Raw genomic sequence first — 15,359 nt, forward strand, 5'->3', positions numbered from 1 at the left:
TACCCGTTCCCCCTCCTCCACCTTTGTTTGTCCTTCTCAGTTGTGGTGTATCTAAGTAAAATTCCAAAGTCCTCAGGGTGGAGTCCTGTCAATTATACCCTTCTCCAAGTGCCATTCATGTTTCCATGGCATTATAGAAACAGATAACCAAGAGTACAACAACATGCATGTCACGAAGCATTTTTGGTATTTACTTGGTTTTCAAAACTTAAAGGGAGAGTAGAGCAAATCCTGAAGAGCATCACTAAAGACAAAAAAGCAGCTACGGAGACAAACATAAGCACTGTCATTTACTTCTTGGCACCACGTGCTATAATAACCTAAAACATCTTAATTGTGGGCATCATTTAAATTTACTCTGCGGCTCATTTGGTATGTTTGGAATGCTGCCTGCTTTTCATATTGCACAAAGAGCACTTCTCAACAAAACCAATCCTGTCCACATGTTGTATTTTTATTTGACAGATATATTTGAAATCATGTTAGAATCAAGAAAGAGTATGATCTGGATCACTGCAGAGATGGTGGAACTTTGTGAGAGAGAGTAAAGATTTTGGACTGCTTTTGTCAAAAATATTCACAGCTCAAAGTGCTAAAAAGCCACATGGAAGTGCAAGCAAGCAGGAGTTACATGTTTTCAGTAGGTAACTCAGTGTGCCATCTACATGGTGTGACATATTCTAGACTCTTCAAGAGTATTTTCTGCTTTATTTATCTTCATTTATGTTACTTTCATCTTAATGCAAGCCTTGCTGTGACTGCATGACTTAGGCACTGTAATAAACACAGCAATTACCCATTTCACTGGCAGTGCCATGGCACAAACAGAATTAACCCAGTAACTCTAATGGTGTGCTGCTGAAATGAAATACACAGTTCTTAAACTCTTGTGCTACATTACTATTGCTGACTTCATGACAAACGTATTATAAAACGGATGTTTGCAAATTTCTAGCTCGTTGGATTGCTTCAGAGGAAATCAATTTGACAAACAAATTGCAACTATTTTAGAACTCTTTCTAACTTCAGCTTATTTCTGAACCATGCTTTAGGCTATTTTGAGTCCTTGGAAAGAGTCTTTGAAACCACAGGTTGGAGTCTTTTAACTTTTTTTATTTTTTTCCTGTGGGTTTCTCACGGCTCTGAAGACCCTGTTTCCCCTTGCATGCATGACGAAGAGATTGTCAAACGTGCTTACACAGGCGGGCTGAAAGCGCTCGGTTCCGGGCAGCTGCGGGTGAGAACTGCTTTATGGCTGGGTTTTTAACTGCACCGGCCCGGTGCTGTGCTCTCGGAGCCTCCGCGGCCGCGTCACTCGCACAGCGGCGGCGGGGCCCGCACGGCGCCTCTGTCCCCGCGCCCGCGGCTTTTCCCGCCACGTCCCGCACCGGGACGGAGCGGAACCGCTGCGGGCGCGGCTCCCGTCCCCGGCTCCCCACCGCGGGGGATGCACGGCACGGCGTCCTGCACCGGCACCGCCAGCGCACCTGCCCCGCTGCCTCGGCCGTGCTCCGCTGCTCGAGCGCTCGGGGATGCAGCGGATGCACCCAGGAGCGTTCGCTGCGGGGTTTGGCTGCCGCAGCAGCGGGACCGGGACGCGCCATCGGTGCGTTGGGGCCCGAAGCGGCGGCTCCGCGCACCCCGAGCCCCGGCGTCCCCAGCTGCCTCACGGCCGGGCGGCACCTGCCGCTGGGGGCCGGGCAGCCGGTAGAGGGCGCTGCCCGCACGGAGGGCGCTCCCGCCAATCGCCGGGACTCTGGGCACCGCGGCTGGGCGCGGATTGGCTGTTCTGCTGAGGGGGCGGGGCCTGGCACTCGCGCCGCTGGGACAGCCGCTCCCCTCGGCTTGCGCCTTTCAAACGGCGAGAGACGGCGAGAGAGCGGGAGCGGAGTCGTGAGGGACGGCGGGCGGCGGCCAGCGGTGAGTGTGCCCGGCCGGGGAGAGCGGGAGCGTACTCGGACGCGGAGGAGCGGGGAATGTGCCCGACCGAGGGGCCGCTGTGCTGTGCTGTGCTGCTGTCTGGGCGCGGTGGAAGCGCCGAGCTGCCTCCCCGCCCGGTGCCGGGTCGCGCCGGGGCAGCGCTGTGAGGGGAGTCGGGGCTGCCCCGCGGGGACAGGCCCGGGTCCCGCCCGGCCGCTGCCGCCCTCCGTGGTCCTTCGCTGCCAAACGTCTTCCCGGCCCAGACCGGGGACTCGACGTCTTTAGAAAAGGTTAAAAGAGCTGACTTTTTTTGTCTCGGTAAACTTCCCTAGTTTATTGGGAAGCCTTTTCTTCCCCATGGTTGGTTGAATCTCATTCTTTTGAGCAGATTACGTGCTTCTTTGTGGGTTTCTGCCTGCTATGGGTATATGTTCTTCTCTATTCTTGATGACACCGACCTGAAAAAAGGAGATGTGATGTCTTACCGGAGAAACAACGTCAAGGCAACGTGAGGCAGAAGTTCTCCTTAATAATTGCTCTGTACGAATGATCATGTACAATGAAAGCTTACGTAATAAGCTCGATAATGGTAATAAATTTGATAATGGTAAGCTGTCAGTCAGTGAGGCCAGTTATCGAGCACAAATGGTTTTCTGCTGAAGGACAGCAGGAAGAAGATACAGTTTAGGAGTTAAAGTTATCGAGGGAGCACAGCCCTAAGGAGAGTCATGTAAAATTTCAGACATCAAAATCATCCTCTTAAATGGTAAACTGTCATATAATGGGGGAGAAGGAATGCTTGCTTGTTACAGAGTGAGTCAAAGACTTGTGCATTAGATTGTATTGTGACCTTTTCATAATTTCTTAAAGAAGCTATTTCCTGCATATCAGATGATACTTTGAAGATATTTTTAAACTATGTAGTTTGTGTCTTTTTCCTGCTAAATTATGTACAATGATTTGAATCCAAAATACTTCTAATGTGAATAACCATGTTCCATCCCACATGGGAATGTGAACAATGCTGGATGGGTAATGGGTTGCATTTGGATCATAACTAGTTCGAGTGCTCCCCCAGAAGTGTCTGACAGTGCATTTCTCTCATTTAAACTGCAAGTGTATTTTTGTGAGCTTGCTAACTGTCTCTGAATTGTAATTTGCCTATTTTTTTTTCACTAATAAAGGTAAACCTGCTCTTTAATTTAAAGAAGCCATCAGTTACCACTTCTGGTATCCTTCCGTAACCCTTTTCTGCCTTGCTTTTGCATTTCACCTGAAGAAATGCTTCAGGCCTATAAACGTGAATACCAAACCCCAGTATTTTTATTGGGTTTGGTTTTGTTGGGTTTTATTTTTCACTGTAGTAGAAATTATGTGGGTGGGTGTATCTTCATAATGTGCTGTTCTACTGGTTTATTAAGGTAATTTAATCAGGATTACTACATCATTTGATTCTAAATGATCTGAACTTGCAAAGAAGACCTTGTCCATTCATGCTTCTCTCTGACAATTAACTCGGCCTTAAAAAGGAAACTCGGAGGAACTATGAGTGAGCCTAATAACAAATGTGAATATTCCCACTGGGAAAAGAACCCCACTTTGTCCTGTTGTTACCTATTCCTGCTGCGTTGCAGTTAACAAACAGGAAGGAGTTTTGGTAAATTCCCCCAGGAAAAAATATCTGTTAAAAGTGTAAACTTAAAGGAAGTGTGGAACTTACCCAGAATCCAGAGAAGAGTTTCAGAAAGATTAAGAAAAGGTACATCTCATGAATAGTTAAGTAGCTATTAGCATTTTTATTAGAACTAAAGCTTATCCCTAGTATCTTATGGATATGCTCCAGGGAGAAAAAAACCCTAACTTATCTCGAGTGTTTACATTATTAAATTAGCATGTCTTGATTAGTATTCCTTTCAGGTTTTCTTTTTACAGTGATTAAATGTGTTGTTTTCAGGCTGCTACTGAACCAAGTTCTGGCCATTCTAGTTTTATAGCCCTAAACTCACAATATTTGTATACTTTCCTGTGCTGTAGCTATGTAATTTCCAAGACTCTTAATTGTTTTGCTTCAGCAGGTGGCTGGTGTAAGAGAGAGACCTGCTGCTCCTGACGATGTCGAGGAGAAAGCTGGAGAATAAAAGCCTTTCTGGCTTGTTGGCCACATCTCTGCACACACCAATCAAGACAGAAAACTTCTACAATTTTTATGTGCTTGAATCGAAAGAGCTAGGAAGGTAAGATTATTCCTATTTATTTTATTTGAGCAAGAGGAATTTTTGCTGCAAGAAAATTCTCTGTACAATGAAACAAACCTTTATGGTAGTAGATGGAGAATGAAGTATGCCTTTCTCCTTCCCTGTCCCCTTCTTTGCATCACAGTGGGTTCTTTAGGGACCAGGAAAAGGGACAGTGAGGCATAAGCTGCCAGCCTATTCCATGTCAGAGAGATCTGGAGGGTTTTCATAGGCATGTAGATTTGGGATTATCTTCCTTTCCCTGCCACATAGATTCCAGGGGCATGGCCTAAACAAGAGATGACATAGAGTGATACTGTAAGAAAAAAATGAGGATTTTGAGTTGGTTGTTCCAAGTGTTTGGGTGAGTTTTCTGAAACCCAGAAAACAAAGACCTTTTCTCTCCCCTTCCCAGCCTCAAGCAGTTAGACTGAGCTTCAAACAAGCTGCTGTTTCAGAGCACTTTTGCAGCCTGCTTCCCTTGCTCTTGTTTGCAACAGTAAAATAGGAAATAAAACAAAGCACCCAAACCCTCGGTGTTTATGACACTGTTTCAGACATACAAGTGAATGTGTGTTTTGAAATCACTGGGTTAGTTCACACCTTGAGAATACTCAGTGAATTGGGTGTAAAGCCATGCAAACGGGATGCTGTGATCATGTTTCCAAGCTCCCTGAACAGAAGTGTGCCAGGTCAGTCCCACAGCTGTGCCTTGCTGTGCTGCATAAGGATCCTTTGCACCTGCAGCTCCTTTTGTCAGCAGAGATGCTCTTCTGCATGTGGTGTGTGAGCTCCTCAGCCTTCATTGTTCTCTTGGGTTTTTTTCTATTTTTCTAGCACGTGCTTTTTATCTGGTACGCTTTTATAGAAGTGCACATTGCAGCCCATAACTTTCTTCTTTTCTTAACTTTTGTCAGCTCTGCTTTTGAATTCTAAGCTCTACAGAAGCAGTTTATATGCAGCACCCTCTAGAACTCAGGTATTGTTCCAACGCTGGATTTTCAGACTCTGCATACTTGTGAGATGATATCTAAAGCAAACAAAAGTGTAGATTTTGTGTGAATTCCAGAACAGAGCTTTTAATTTTTTCTATGCATGCAAAACCAGGCCTAACAAAGTAAGTGCCAAAATGCAAAGAAAACTGAAGCAGGACTCTGTTTTACAAACATATTTGTGATTTCTCCTGGCCTAACTACATGTGTATTTTTTGATGTTTTTAAGTGTATAAATGCTTTTTAAGTGATGTAAAATCCATCTTTTCTTTGTAACCTCTCTAAAGGATTAATATGCTTTAATTTTCACTTGCAGTTTTCTTTTTCCTGTTGAGATTATGTAGTAAATAGTTCTCTTGTTCTCTGCTTAAGCTTCCCAACCCCATTTCTTCCTCCCACACCCTTATCTGTTGGGTCCTTTGGTATTTAAGACACTGACTCACGAAGCTGGCAGGTTAGGTTCTGTTTAGTGGGTTAAGTAGTTCTGTCCCTGGTGTGTGCATGGCTTGGCTTCTTTTGAAGCAGTTAAATTTCTGTGGTTTCTGAGCTGAGATATGAAAACATCCTGAAATCAGATTTTCTTGTAGAGCTGGGCTCTGAGGGGGGATGGTTGTGCAGGCCAGGAGTGGGAACTGCTTCGCTTGCGTCAGTGCAGCACTTCCGAGCTGACTTTTTTTGTGTTTCTGGAGCAATTTCCACAGCTCTAAAAGACTTTTTTCATCTTATTTTTTGTCTTAATTTTTTGCCTTAATTGGCACTCTACTAATAAACAAGTGGAAATTCTTACATCTCAAATGTGGAGGTATCACAGACCCCTCAGAGTTGTTAAGCCCACAGGAACCAGAAGGAAGATGTGCCAAAACTACTGGGGAAGATCGTGCTGTTCTCATGAAACTGAACTGGTTCCCCTTTGTTAATTTCAGAGGCACTTTGGTGGCTGGCAGGGTTGATGTGATGCTAAAAAGAGAATGTGAGCTGGAGGGGGGAGTGTTTCCAACTTGTGTATATCGTGAAGTTGAGCTCAGTAACTTCAAATGCTCTGCAGTAATAAGCTGGGTTAACAATTGGGAAAGCACGTGGCTGTTTCAGGCTTACAAATAGTTATGAAGGTGAAGAGTGGGCCTGTATCAGCCTCAGTAACTTCTATCTCTAAAGTTTAGTGCTTTCAAAAAAGGGTGGAGAAAATCTACAACTAATTGATGTTGAAATAAATGATGACAGAAGGCCTGTTTTGTTGAATTTATTTTTAAGTTGTAGCAGTATGATTCAAAGTCATCTTTAAATATTTAATAATTTAGGCATGTTTGTGCAGTTATTTGCAAATGAAAATTGATTTTTTTGCATGTGATGCTCATCCCTGTTTTGATTAAATACTGAAGTCTAGATTTCTTTTTTTAAGTACTTTTTTGTTTTAAGAAATGTTCCTTTTAAGCACTGGGATTTTTGCACCAGAAAAAAGGCAAAGCCTGTGAGGCGATGTGGTATTTTCTACTGAAGAAGCTAATTTAGTTTAAGGAACACAGCTCAGATAGCTCATTCTGAGCTGTTCCATTATGATTGTCCTTAGTATGCTGTGGTAACAAAAAATACAGGTGGACAGGCTCATTTTGAAGAGATAAATGTAGGTTGTGCACTTTGTACATAGCTTGATGCTGTTTTTAGAACTTCACTCGCAGTTTATTGCAGCCTTTCAAGTTGTTTTTTTTTGTAAATAAGGTTTCTTTAAATAAATATGGTTTTGGTATATAAGGTTTCTCTTTACAATTTGAAAACACTTTGTATGTATGCAACCAGGCATTTCTGGGAATGCAATATTAGTAACTATAAATTTTTTTTTCAGGAGTTTATAACTTGGCTTAAAAAACTGTAATTTTTTCCTTCTAATTTTTTCAAAGATCAGCATGGTGTTTTAACTACAGTATGTAGTTTTCTTCTAAAAACATTTCTTTGCCAAAATATGTTTTTGTTTCCATACGTAAACAGTTGACCAGGAAATAAAGTGACACACTTGTCTAACTGTAATTGAGGAAGAGAATGCTAAGTGGTGGGTGCTTTTCTATTAAGATGTTTTGAAACATTTTGCAGATACCTGGGATTTTTGTATCAGTACTACATGATTTGTGGAAGGAAATTCCCTTTATTACTAAATTTTTTTCACTGAAAACCTCCTGCCCCACCCATGCATTTAAATGTGCTTTATTTTTCCTGTTCATTCTCTGCATTTCATAGGGGTTTGCTTTGTTTGTTACTGTCCTGTAGGTGTTTTAATGAGGTTGAGGGTTTTTTAATATCTTGCCAACCTGAACAGAGCTCTGGGCAGTCTGGTAAGACCTCATGGCCAGCCTTGCTTTAAGCAGGAGGTTTTTAGGGACCTCCAGAAGTCCTTTCCAGCCAAATTATTCTGTGACCTGGCCATTAGAATGTCCCTGTAACCTGATACTCTGATTTAATGTTTAGCTAGGCTGTATAAAGGGAATTTTCCTGGGTCTCACCAGAGCTTCATCTAGCTTAGTATCCTTCTACAGTGCCTGCAAGTGAATGTTCAGAAAACAGTATAAGAGCAGGCCAAGCATGGCATTTCCAATACATTATTTTGTTTGTTTGCAATTATTTGCTCTGTCTTATTTCTAATGTTAATTTATGCACTTTTGATTTCCTGCATCTCAGTATTTTCTCTTTTGTTTTGTAGAGGAAGATGTGCTGTGGTTAGAAAATGTGTAGCTAAATCCACAGGCCAAGAGTATGCAGCTAAATTTTTAAAGAAAAGGAGAAGAGGTCAAGACTGCAAAGCAGAGATTGTGCATGAAATTGCTGTCCTTGAATTAATGAAATCCAATCCTCGCATAGTTAATCTGCATGAAGTCTATGAAACAGCAAATGAAATCATCTTAGTGTTGGAATAGTAAGTATGCCTTCATCACATGTTCCATGGTTGTAGGAAAACATCTTTCAATATATTAATTTTTTGTATGAGTTGCCTGAATGCCCAGAATTGCAGCAGTACCCTATATACATTATGCTAATCTTTCATTGTAATATCCTTTATATTTTTTCCTTTAAGGATGTTTCAGGCAAGCTGACTGGAAAGAATGTTCTTGGAATACTGGAGAAGGTCCTGAGTGCTTTGATGCAACTTAAATCACAAAAAAAAAAAAAAAAAAGAAAAGTCACTGATTCCAAGTACACAGATTTCAAAGAGGTTGAGCACATCCATGCCTGTGAACTTCAAGTTAGCACTTGACATTTTTTTGGTGACTGGAGACTTACAGTTACTTTGGTTTTTTTGAGCTCCTAAATTCAGTGATTTTGTTGTTTTAAAATTGACTTTTGAATAGTTTCCTAAAAAAATCCCATTTTTTTACAGATGTCCCCAAAGCTTCTTAATAGCTCTGAAAAATAAGTTTAATTTGGGATTTGAATTTGCATTATCTATCATATTTGTTTTATGTGTAAATTTTTGTGTGGAATGTAAGGAACAAAAATACAGCCTGTGAAATGAATTCTTTCTAAGCTTTAAGTTTCACGTACAAAGTATTTGAGGTGCTGTTAATGGTGGTCTCTGTACACCATGGTATATTCTTTGGAAAATTTGAAGGAATTTGGCTAGATTCTATCTTTGAAAGCTTTTTTTTTTCTCCTGGAACTAGATCACCCCTAACATATAATTTATTCTAAGGCTTTTTTTGCAAATCCTTTCCTGCAGAGCTTTCAGCTCTTTACCCTTGTGAGTTCCCACCCATCCAGACCATAATATAACTTGAGTGCAGCAGCACTGTGGGAGCCAGTGCTGAAAACCTTGTGAGAGCTGAAATCCGTGGCATCCTCTGCCCTTCCCCTCATGTCCATGTTGCCATAAGGTCACCTGGGGGGGAGGCGTGACTGACACCTCACATAACCTCAGCAGGTTTGTGGCTGTGGTCTTTCATTTTGTCCAATACCTGACTTTTTCTAGACTCTCACTTTAGAGACTTCAGTAAACTTAGCAATGAGGTTTAGGCTCAGTGATCTGTAGTGCTGAGGAAGCCCTTCATCCTTGAGAGAGAGACTTGAGGCACTCGGAGCAGGCTGAGTAATGGATCTCAAACCCAGCCTGAAAGGAGACAGCTGACACTGCAGCCAAGTGTAGGAATAACTCATAAACCACAGGAGCACAGATATTTCCATGCTGCTTTACACTGCTCTGAATTATTTATGAACTGGTCTCATGGAAGACATTTTAGATTTGACTTGAAAAGAAAGGCGTCTTTGATTAGGGACTGATGATAGAACTCAGCTTCTGGAAGGCATCTTCCTGCTTGCTTGAGGGGAACAGAGCATTATGAGGTTACCAGTCAAAGTGCTTTTTGCTGTCTCAGCTGCTGTTTCAGGCTATAAGAAAAGAAAAAGCATGATCACATTTTTTTTCCCCTTTTCTAAGTGTTTGTATTAAGTGTTTCAGTGTAAATCTGTAAAAAGAAAAATATTCCCAGCCTCTCTGATATTACAGATATATGTTAGATAAATATGTGCTATTAAAAACATTTTTCCTTGCTAAAGTTTCAAAATTTAAACTTAATACATAGACATTCTTCAATGTGTTTCAGTGCTGCTGGAGGAGAAATATTTGACTTGTGTGTCCCAGATCTGGATGACAGAATTTGTGAAAGGGATATTGTAAGGCTTATAAGGCAAATACTTGAAGGACTTTGCTGCTTGCATGAAAACAATATTGTTCATCTGGATTTAAAGGTGAGGCTGCAGCAGGCTTTGTTTTAGCACTTCATCTTCAATTTATTCTGTTCATCAAAGTAATTTGTTAAATACATTAAAAATATGAGAAGGAGATTAAATGATATTAAAATGAGATTAAAAGTATAGAAATTAAATATATTTAGTGTTTAGCAATAAGTATTTCTATAATAATAGAAGCTGAAGTGTCATTTGATACATAGGGCATTTTTTTCTGATTGTATTTTATTAATTAGGAATGCAATTTTTTTCTACTCTAGCCTCAAAATATTTTGCTGAGCAGCATCAATCCTCTTGGCGATGTAAAAATTGTGGATTTTGGGATGTCCCGGAAGCTTGAGAATTCCAATGAACTGCGGCAGATCATGGGAACCACAGAGTATCTCGGTATGGAAGGGCTGCTTCACAACCTCTTATGTGGGCCTTCCAGAGAACAGGAGCAGTTCATGGAGCACACTGAGCAACTTACAAGCTGATAAAGAACATCACAGGACAAGGCAACATGTTTGAGCTGCTCTTTAAGAGTAGTCAACAAATATTTGCCCCAAAAAATCCCAAATTATATCAATCAGTGCAGCTCTCAATTTTACATTGTAGTATTTGCTGTGTTATGGGCTGTTAAATTGTTCTGAACAGAAACATTGGCATGCACAAAGAAATGTTCTTTGAATCAATGTAACATCTTTAATGTTATTCAGTATGAGGATTTAATTAGATTAAAATATTTGTTGGAAAGGAAAAGATTGCTGTTAATACTTGGCCCTCTCTGAGGGACAAGTTTCCTTTGTGATTTGCCAACACTCAGTGTTAAGAGCACTTCATTCTGCAGTGAATAACTTGCCACCTAGCCTATGCTAACAGCCACTGATCCTAAAATTGGCTTGGTCATCTTGCTTTAACATGCTGAAGGCTCTATACATTCCTATTAAAAAGCTCTATAATTCAAAACCTTTTAGGAGAAAAATGTATGTGCATGTATCTGATTAGAACACATCTTGAAACTTGGATAAACTTCAGGCCATCTAGTGCCACTTTGGTGTGAACTTAAGTAAACATCCGTTTCTAGGCAAATGGAAATAACTTTTTGCCACCTTGTGGCTTAGAAATAATAAATCTAATTATTGAAACTACATGTTGAGTCTTACAATAATGGTTGGCAAAAGAATGCCAGAAATGTAATGTATGATTCAAGGCCATTTGAATAAGATATTTATTAAAGCATTTTTCTTCTCCCCGTCTCTTTAGCTCCAGAAATCTTGAACTATGATCCTATTACCACAGCTACAGACATGTGGTAGGTTTGATCTTCATTTTACTGGGGCTTGGTGGGACCCCTTAAGAACCTAAGGGCCTGATGCAGTTTCATCTGGCTTCCAAGAATCCCCTTCTGTTGGTGGGCTGGCTGAAAGAGGGAGGGGAGGATGGGAGGGGATGAAGCCCTCAGAACTTACAGGAGTTTATGGATCTGTTGCACACTTAGTGGGAAATGCAGGTGGCTTCTGATCCTGTGGAGGATAGGTGTTTGTTCTGAGGGAATAATAACAGTGGCTGGATAACATACTTGAGGTATTACTTACTCCTGGGTGACATGCTTCGGGTATTAGCTACACTAGGACACTTCCCTTCCCACTTTTACATCGTTAAAGAATCTTTGATACAAATTATAAGAAGGATGTCAACTTCCTACTTCTTATTTTTAGAGAAATATCTGCAGGTGTGAATCATAAAAAATGACAAGTACCTTGAAATGACGCACAACTTTTTGTGGTGTTTTAGTTTTATGTGTTATGTTAAAGACTAGCTTTGAAATGTTTCCTTTAAACAAAAAATCTTCAGCATCTTAATTAATATTCACTGTTAAAAGTTGCTAGTTGCTCCTTATAAATCTTTTCATGAATGCCTTTTAATCACATATTATTTGCCTGCTTTTGTGGGAAGGCCTAAGAAAACCTCTATTGATGCTGTGCTCACAACGACAAGCCCAGCAGCTGTGTGATTCCACACTGTAATGAGTACTAAATTCTGATCTATCAGATCACAAAAATGTTTCTATTATGCATCAAGAAACCATCTTAAGATTTATGATAGATTGCATGATCTGTGGCACTCATGTTCACGTTCTTGAGAGGAACATCTCAGCTAGAAGAGATTGTAACACAACTCAGATGTCAAATGTACAGAGAAGTTGATTAAGTCTTTGCTCTGTTATCCAGAATTGCAGTGCAAGATATATGCAGATTAGAAAGTCTGTCTTTTTTGCAGCTCTATCATCCAGAATTGCCATATGTCCCAAGAGTGGGCTGGGTAAAAGTGGTATTTCCTTTTCCTAACAATCTCAGTAGGAAGAAAAGGGTCTATTGAAATGAAAACAGTTTTCAGAAATCCCTTCATTGAGATATATACATAACATATCTTTCCTTGTGTGTCTATGTGCAGTCATGTTTGAATTACATAAAATTGAGGTGTAACATGTTGGCTGTAATTCTGAGAGTGGGATATGTCAGGATTTGCAGCACAGGAAATATGCAGGGTATATTGTTTAGATTCTCTAGTAGGTTTATACATTGTGTTCTTACCTCAGGAACATCGGTGTCATCTCATACATGCTGCTGACACAAGAATCTCCATTTGTGGGAGCTGATGTTCAAGAAACTTACCTTAATATATCTCAAGTTAATGTGGATTATTCAGAAGAAACATTTTCATCAGTTTCACAGCCTGCAAAAGACTTCATTCAAAAACTTCTCATAAAAAATCCAGAGTAAGTAGCAAACTCCTTCAGGCAAGAATCCTAAATTTGTGGAGCACCTAGAAAAAGTGAATGTTAATTTATGTGCTTAATGTCACTGATAAGAGCAGTTGGATATTTCACAATATATTGGTATTTTCAACTGGATATTTCAAAGTGTGGTTTTATGCTTTTCTATAATGCATGAGAAGAATCTTGGATTCAATGTCTGGATAAAATTGTCACATATTGCTTTTATTATTTTCAAGATAATGTTATTATTAATAGGGTTGTTCTTTGAGGGTTTTTTTTTGTTTGAGTTTCTTTATATTTTCAGTGAGCCTCACTGTTTATGGTCTGTATAAAGCATATTACTTTAAAAGTAAAAGCAAGTGCCCATTTATGTGTGCCATGTTGAAAACATTCCCAGGGACTATGTTCCTTGTTCTGATGAAAGCTTACCAGCTTTAGGATAAACCAGCAACTAAATTTAGATGCACGTAGCCAATACTTAACTGTGTTTTGTAGCAGCTGAGGTAGGGGTGCAAACACACCAATATTGAGTCTTCAGTGTCAATTTTGCTTAGGATTTTTAGCATCAGAGCTATTTTAGTTTTTTAGTTTTGATGAAACTAACTCAAGCACCTTTCCCTTTCTCCCTGCGAAGGGACAGGCCCACTGCAGCGGACTGTCTGTCCCATTCGTGGCTGCAGCAAGAGGAGCTCACGCTCCTGTGCAGCCCTGAAGAGGTTTGCTGCTCCTCTCAGCTGCCAGGACACATAGCCAAGTGCTCAGAAGAGTGGAGTGTAAAATCCAGCTGCAGTGGGAGCTGCAGTGACAAGGAGGACAAGGAGAACATCCCAGAGGACAGCAGCACGCTCTCCAAACGCTTCCGCTTCGACGACTCATTGCAGTATCCCCAAGACTTGGTGACAGACTTTGTGTGCTAATGTAGAACGCAGACTTTTCATGGAATGAGTTCAGAGTAATCTGTTCCAGTGGTGAAAAAAAGGTTCTGGCTTGCCAATTCGTGCAGCATTGGCATACTGGAAATGCACTTTGATTCTTTTATGCTGGTGCCTCCTTTTGTATCCATTGCTGGCAGTGGATTTAACTCCTGAGGAATTGGAGTTGTTGCGCCAATAAAATGAATTATTTTTTTTAAGAAGATATAATTAAATATTTTTGCACTTTTCAAGTTCTAGTCAAAGGATGATGCTAGAGTGAACAAACTGAAACCTGCAAATGAATTGAAGCATAGCCTTTGCCAAACAGTGGTTTGAACACATGCATGCTTTTAGGACGACTCTTAGTAAGAGATTGGGAAGGGAAGCAGGGAAGCTGAACCTTGCTGGTTTACTGGAGTTGCTTGCTACCATTCTCACCACTTTGAATAGAGGCTAAATTTGGTATGTTTTGGGACTACGGTACATCTGTTGAGGCCATTTGGAAACCTGTTTTACCTCTAGGATCACTAGTAGTTCTGCCTTATGGATCTGTCCACTTGGGCATTATAATGCATATTCTGTGTGGTTATGCTGCGTTGGAACTCTGCAACACTTGGCATAGAAAACAGGTAGATTGTCAGTCCTTGTGCTTATGGTCCTTGGTTCTTACCATAAATTACATTTGAAGATGAGGTTCCTATACTGATGTGAATATTTGAACTGGGTGGTTTGCTTTGATCAAACCTCTGAAATAGTATAATCTACCTGTACTGATTTTTCCTTATCTTAAAAAAAAACAAACCCAAAACAATCCCCCCAAACAAGCCCCAAAACACAAAGCCTCTAGTTAAAAGAGTAAACTGAAAATAACCATTTTTGCCAGTGAAACAGCAATTAACAGTTTTTCTCTGTGCCCTCTAATGTAAAAGTGTATCTTGCTGTCAATTAGTTGTCCATAATTACTCAGCTTCATGCCTGCTCTGAGAAATGGACTGCAGTGTGTTAGTATTTCAAGAAAAACTGCCTAACAATTGTTTTAAGCCTTTAAAATTGGTTTGGTTAGTGGTATTTTTTAAAGTTCTGTGCCTTCCACTTTCACTTGTTTCTGGCTCTGAGGTAATAATGCCTGTGTCAAGTTTTGTCTTAAAGCAAATGCCAGTTGTGCCTTAACAACCTGAAAGTAATACTCATAAAATAAGCCCCTTAATCATAACAGAGGCTGTGAGCCTTTTTGGGCAGTGAATTTATTAAAACTCTTAGCGATATTTTGAAAGTAAATGCCACTTTAAAATATTTCAAGATTTTCCACTCCTCAAAGCTTAAATTTAATTGTCTTTGAATTGGATTTGTTTTCTGTAATAAAATACCACAATCTGATAATCTTTTTCAAGTGTGCCTGTGGATTTGTCAGTAGTTGGGCAGATTGGCATTTTGAAATATGACTGAGAGGTGAACCTGATGAGAGGTAAAAGGTTGTGTTTCATCTTCCTTCACACAAGGAAAGAGCAGGTTTTTTCCAAACAGATTTCAGTGTAAGGTCACCAAAATTCATGGGGGGATTCAGGACTGTTGTCTTGGTTTGGGAGGATGCTCACGTTGACAAGTGGAAAGCAAACTGAGGTGTAAGACACGTAAAGCTTTTCAGCTTGTGTTTGTCAGAAGAAGAAATTCTCCAAGACCTAATTTCATATGAAATAAAGTAACAGGTTTGTTCAGCAGGACAAAGCTCTAATAGTTGGGTGTGAGTGAGCCACACCAAGTCTCCTCTGTGTATTAATTCTCATGGAGCTTTTCTCAGTGGTACTGATTG

The 15,359-nt window shown here is 40.5% G+C and overlaps 1 protein-coding gene across 4 annotated transcripts; it reads left to right on the top strand.

Moving 5' to 3' along the window:
- The first annotated feature begins 1,842 nt into the window (after nucleotides 1–1,842).
- On the top strand, nucleotides 1,843–14,933 carry STK17B (serine/threonine kinase 17b). 4 transcript variants are annotated; one of them, XM_041472887.1, is made up of 8 exons: nucleotides 1,843–1,920; nucleotides 3,996–4,154; nucleotides 7,836–8,048; nucleotides 9,730–9,874; nucleotides 10,135–10,261; nucleotides 11,120–11,168; nucleotides 12,456–12,635; nucleotides 13,270–14,933. In XM_041472887.1, exons 2-8 carry the CDS (start codon nucleotides 4,033–4,035, stop codon nucleotides 13,550–13,552), a joined length of 1,119 nt encoding a protein of 372 aa, XP_041328821.1. In that variant the 5' UTR covers nucleotides 1,843–1,920; nucleotides 3,996–4,032; the 3' UTR covers nucleotides 13,553–14,933. The 4 variants fall into 4 exon arrangements, with proteins under 4 accessions (XP_041328821.1, XP_041328823.1, XP_041328820.1 ...); XM_041472889.1 differs by having other exon boundaries at nucleotides 1,864–1,920; nucleotides 3,993–4,154; XM_041472886.1 differs by lacking the exon at nucleotides 1,843–1,920 and adding an exon at nucleotides 1,931–2,210.
- The last annotated feature ends 426 nt before the right edge of the window (nucleotides 14,934–15,359 follow it).

This window comes from Pyrgilauda ruficollis, unplaced genomic scaffold (assembly GCF_017590135.1).
Source record: "Pyrgilauda ruficollis isolate IOZ18807 unplaced genomic scaffold, ASM1759013v1 scaffold3, whole genome shotgun sequence".
NCBI lineage: Eukaryota > Metazoa > Chordata > Aves > Passeriformes > Passeridae > Pyrgilauda > Pyrgilauda ruficollis.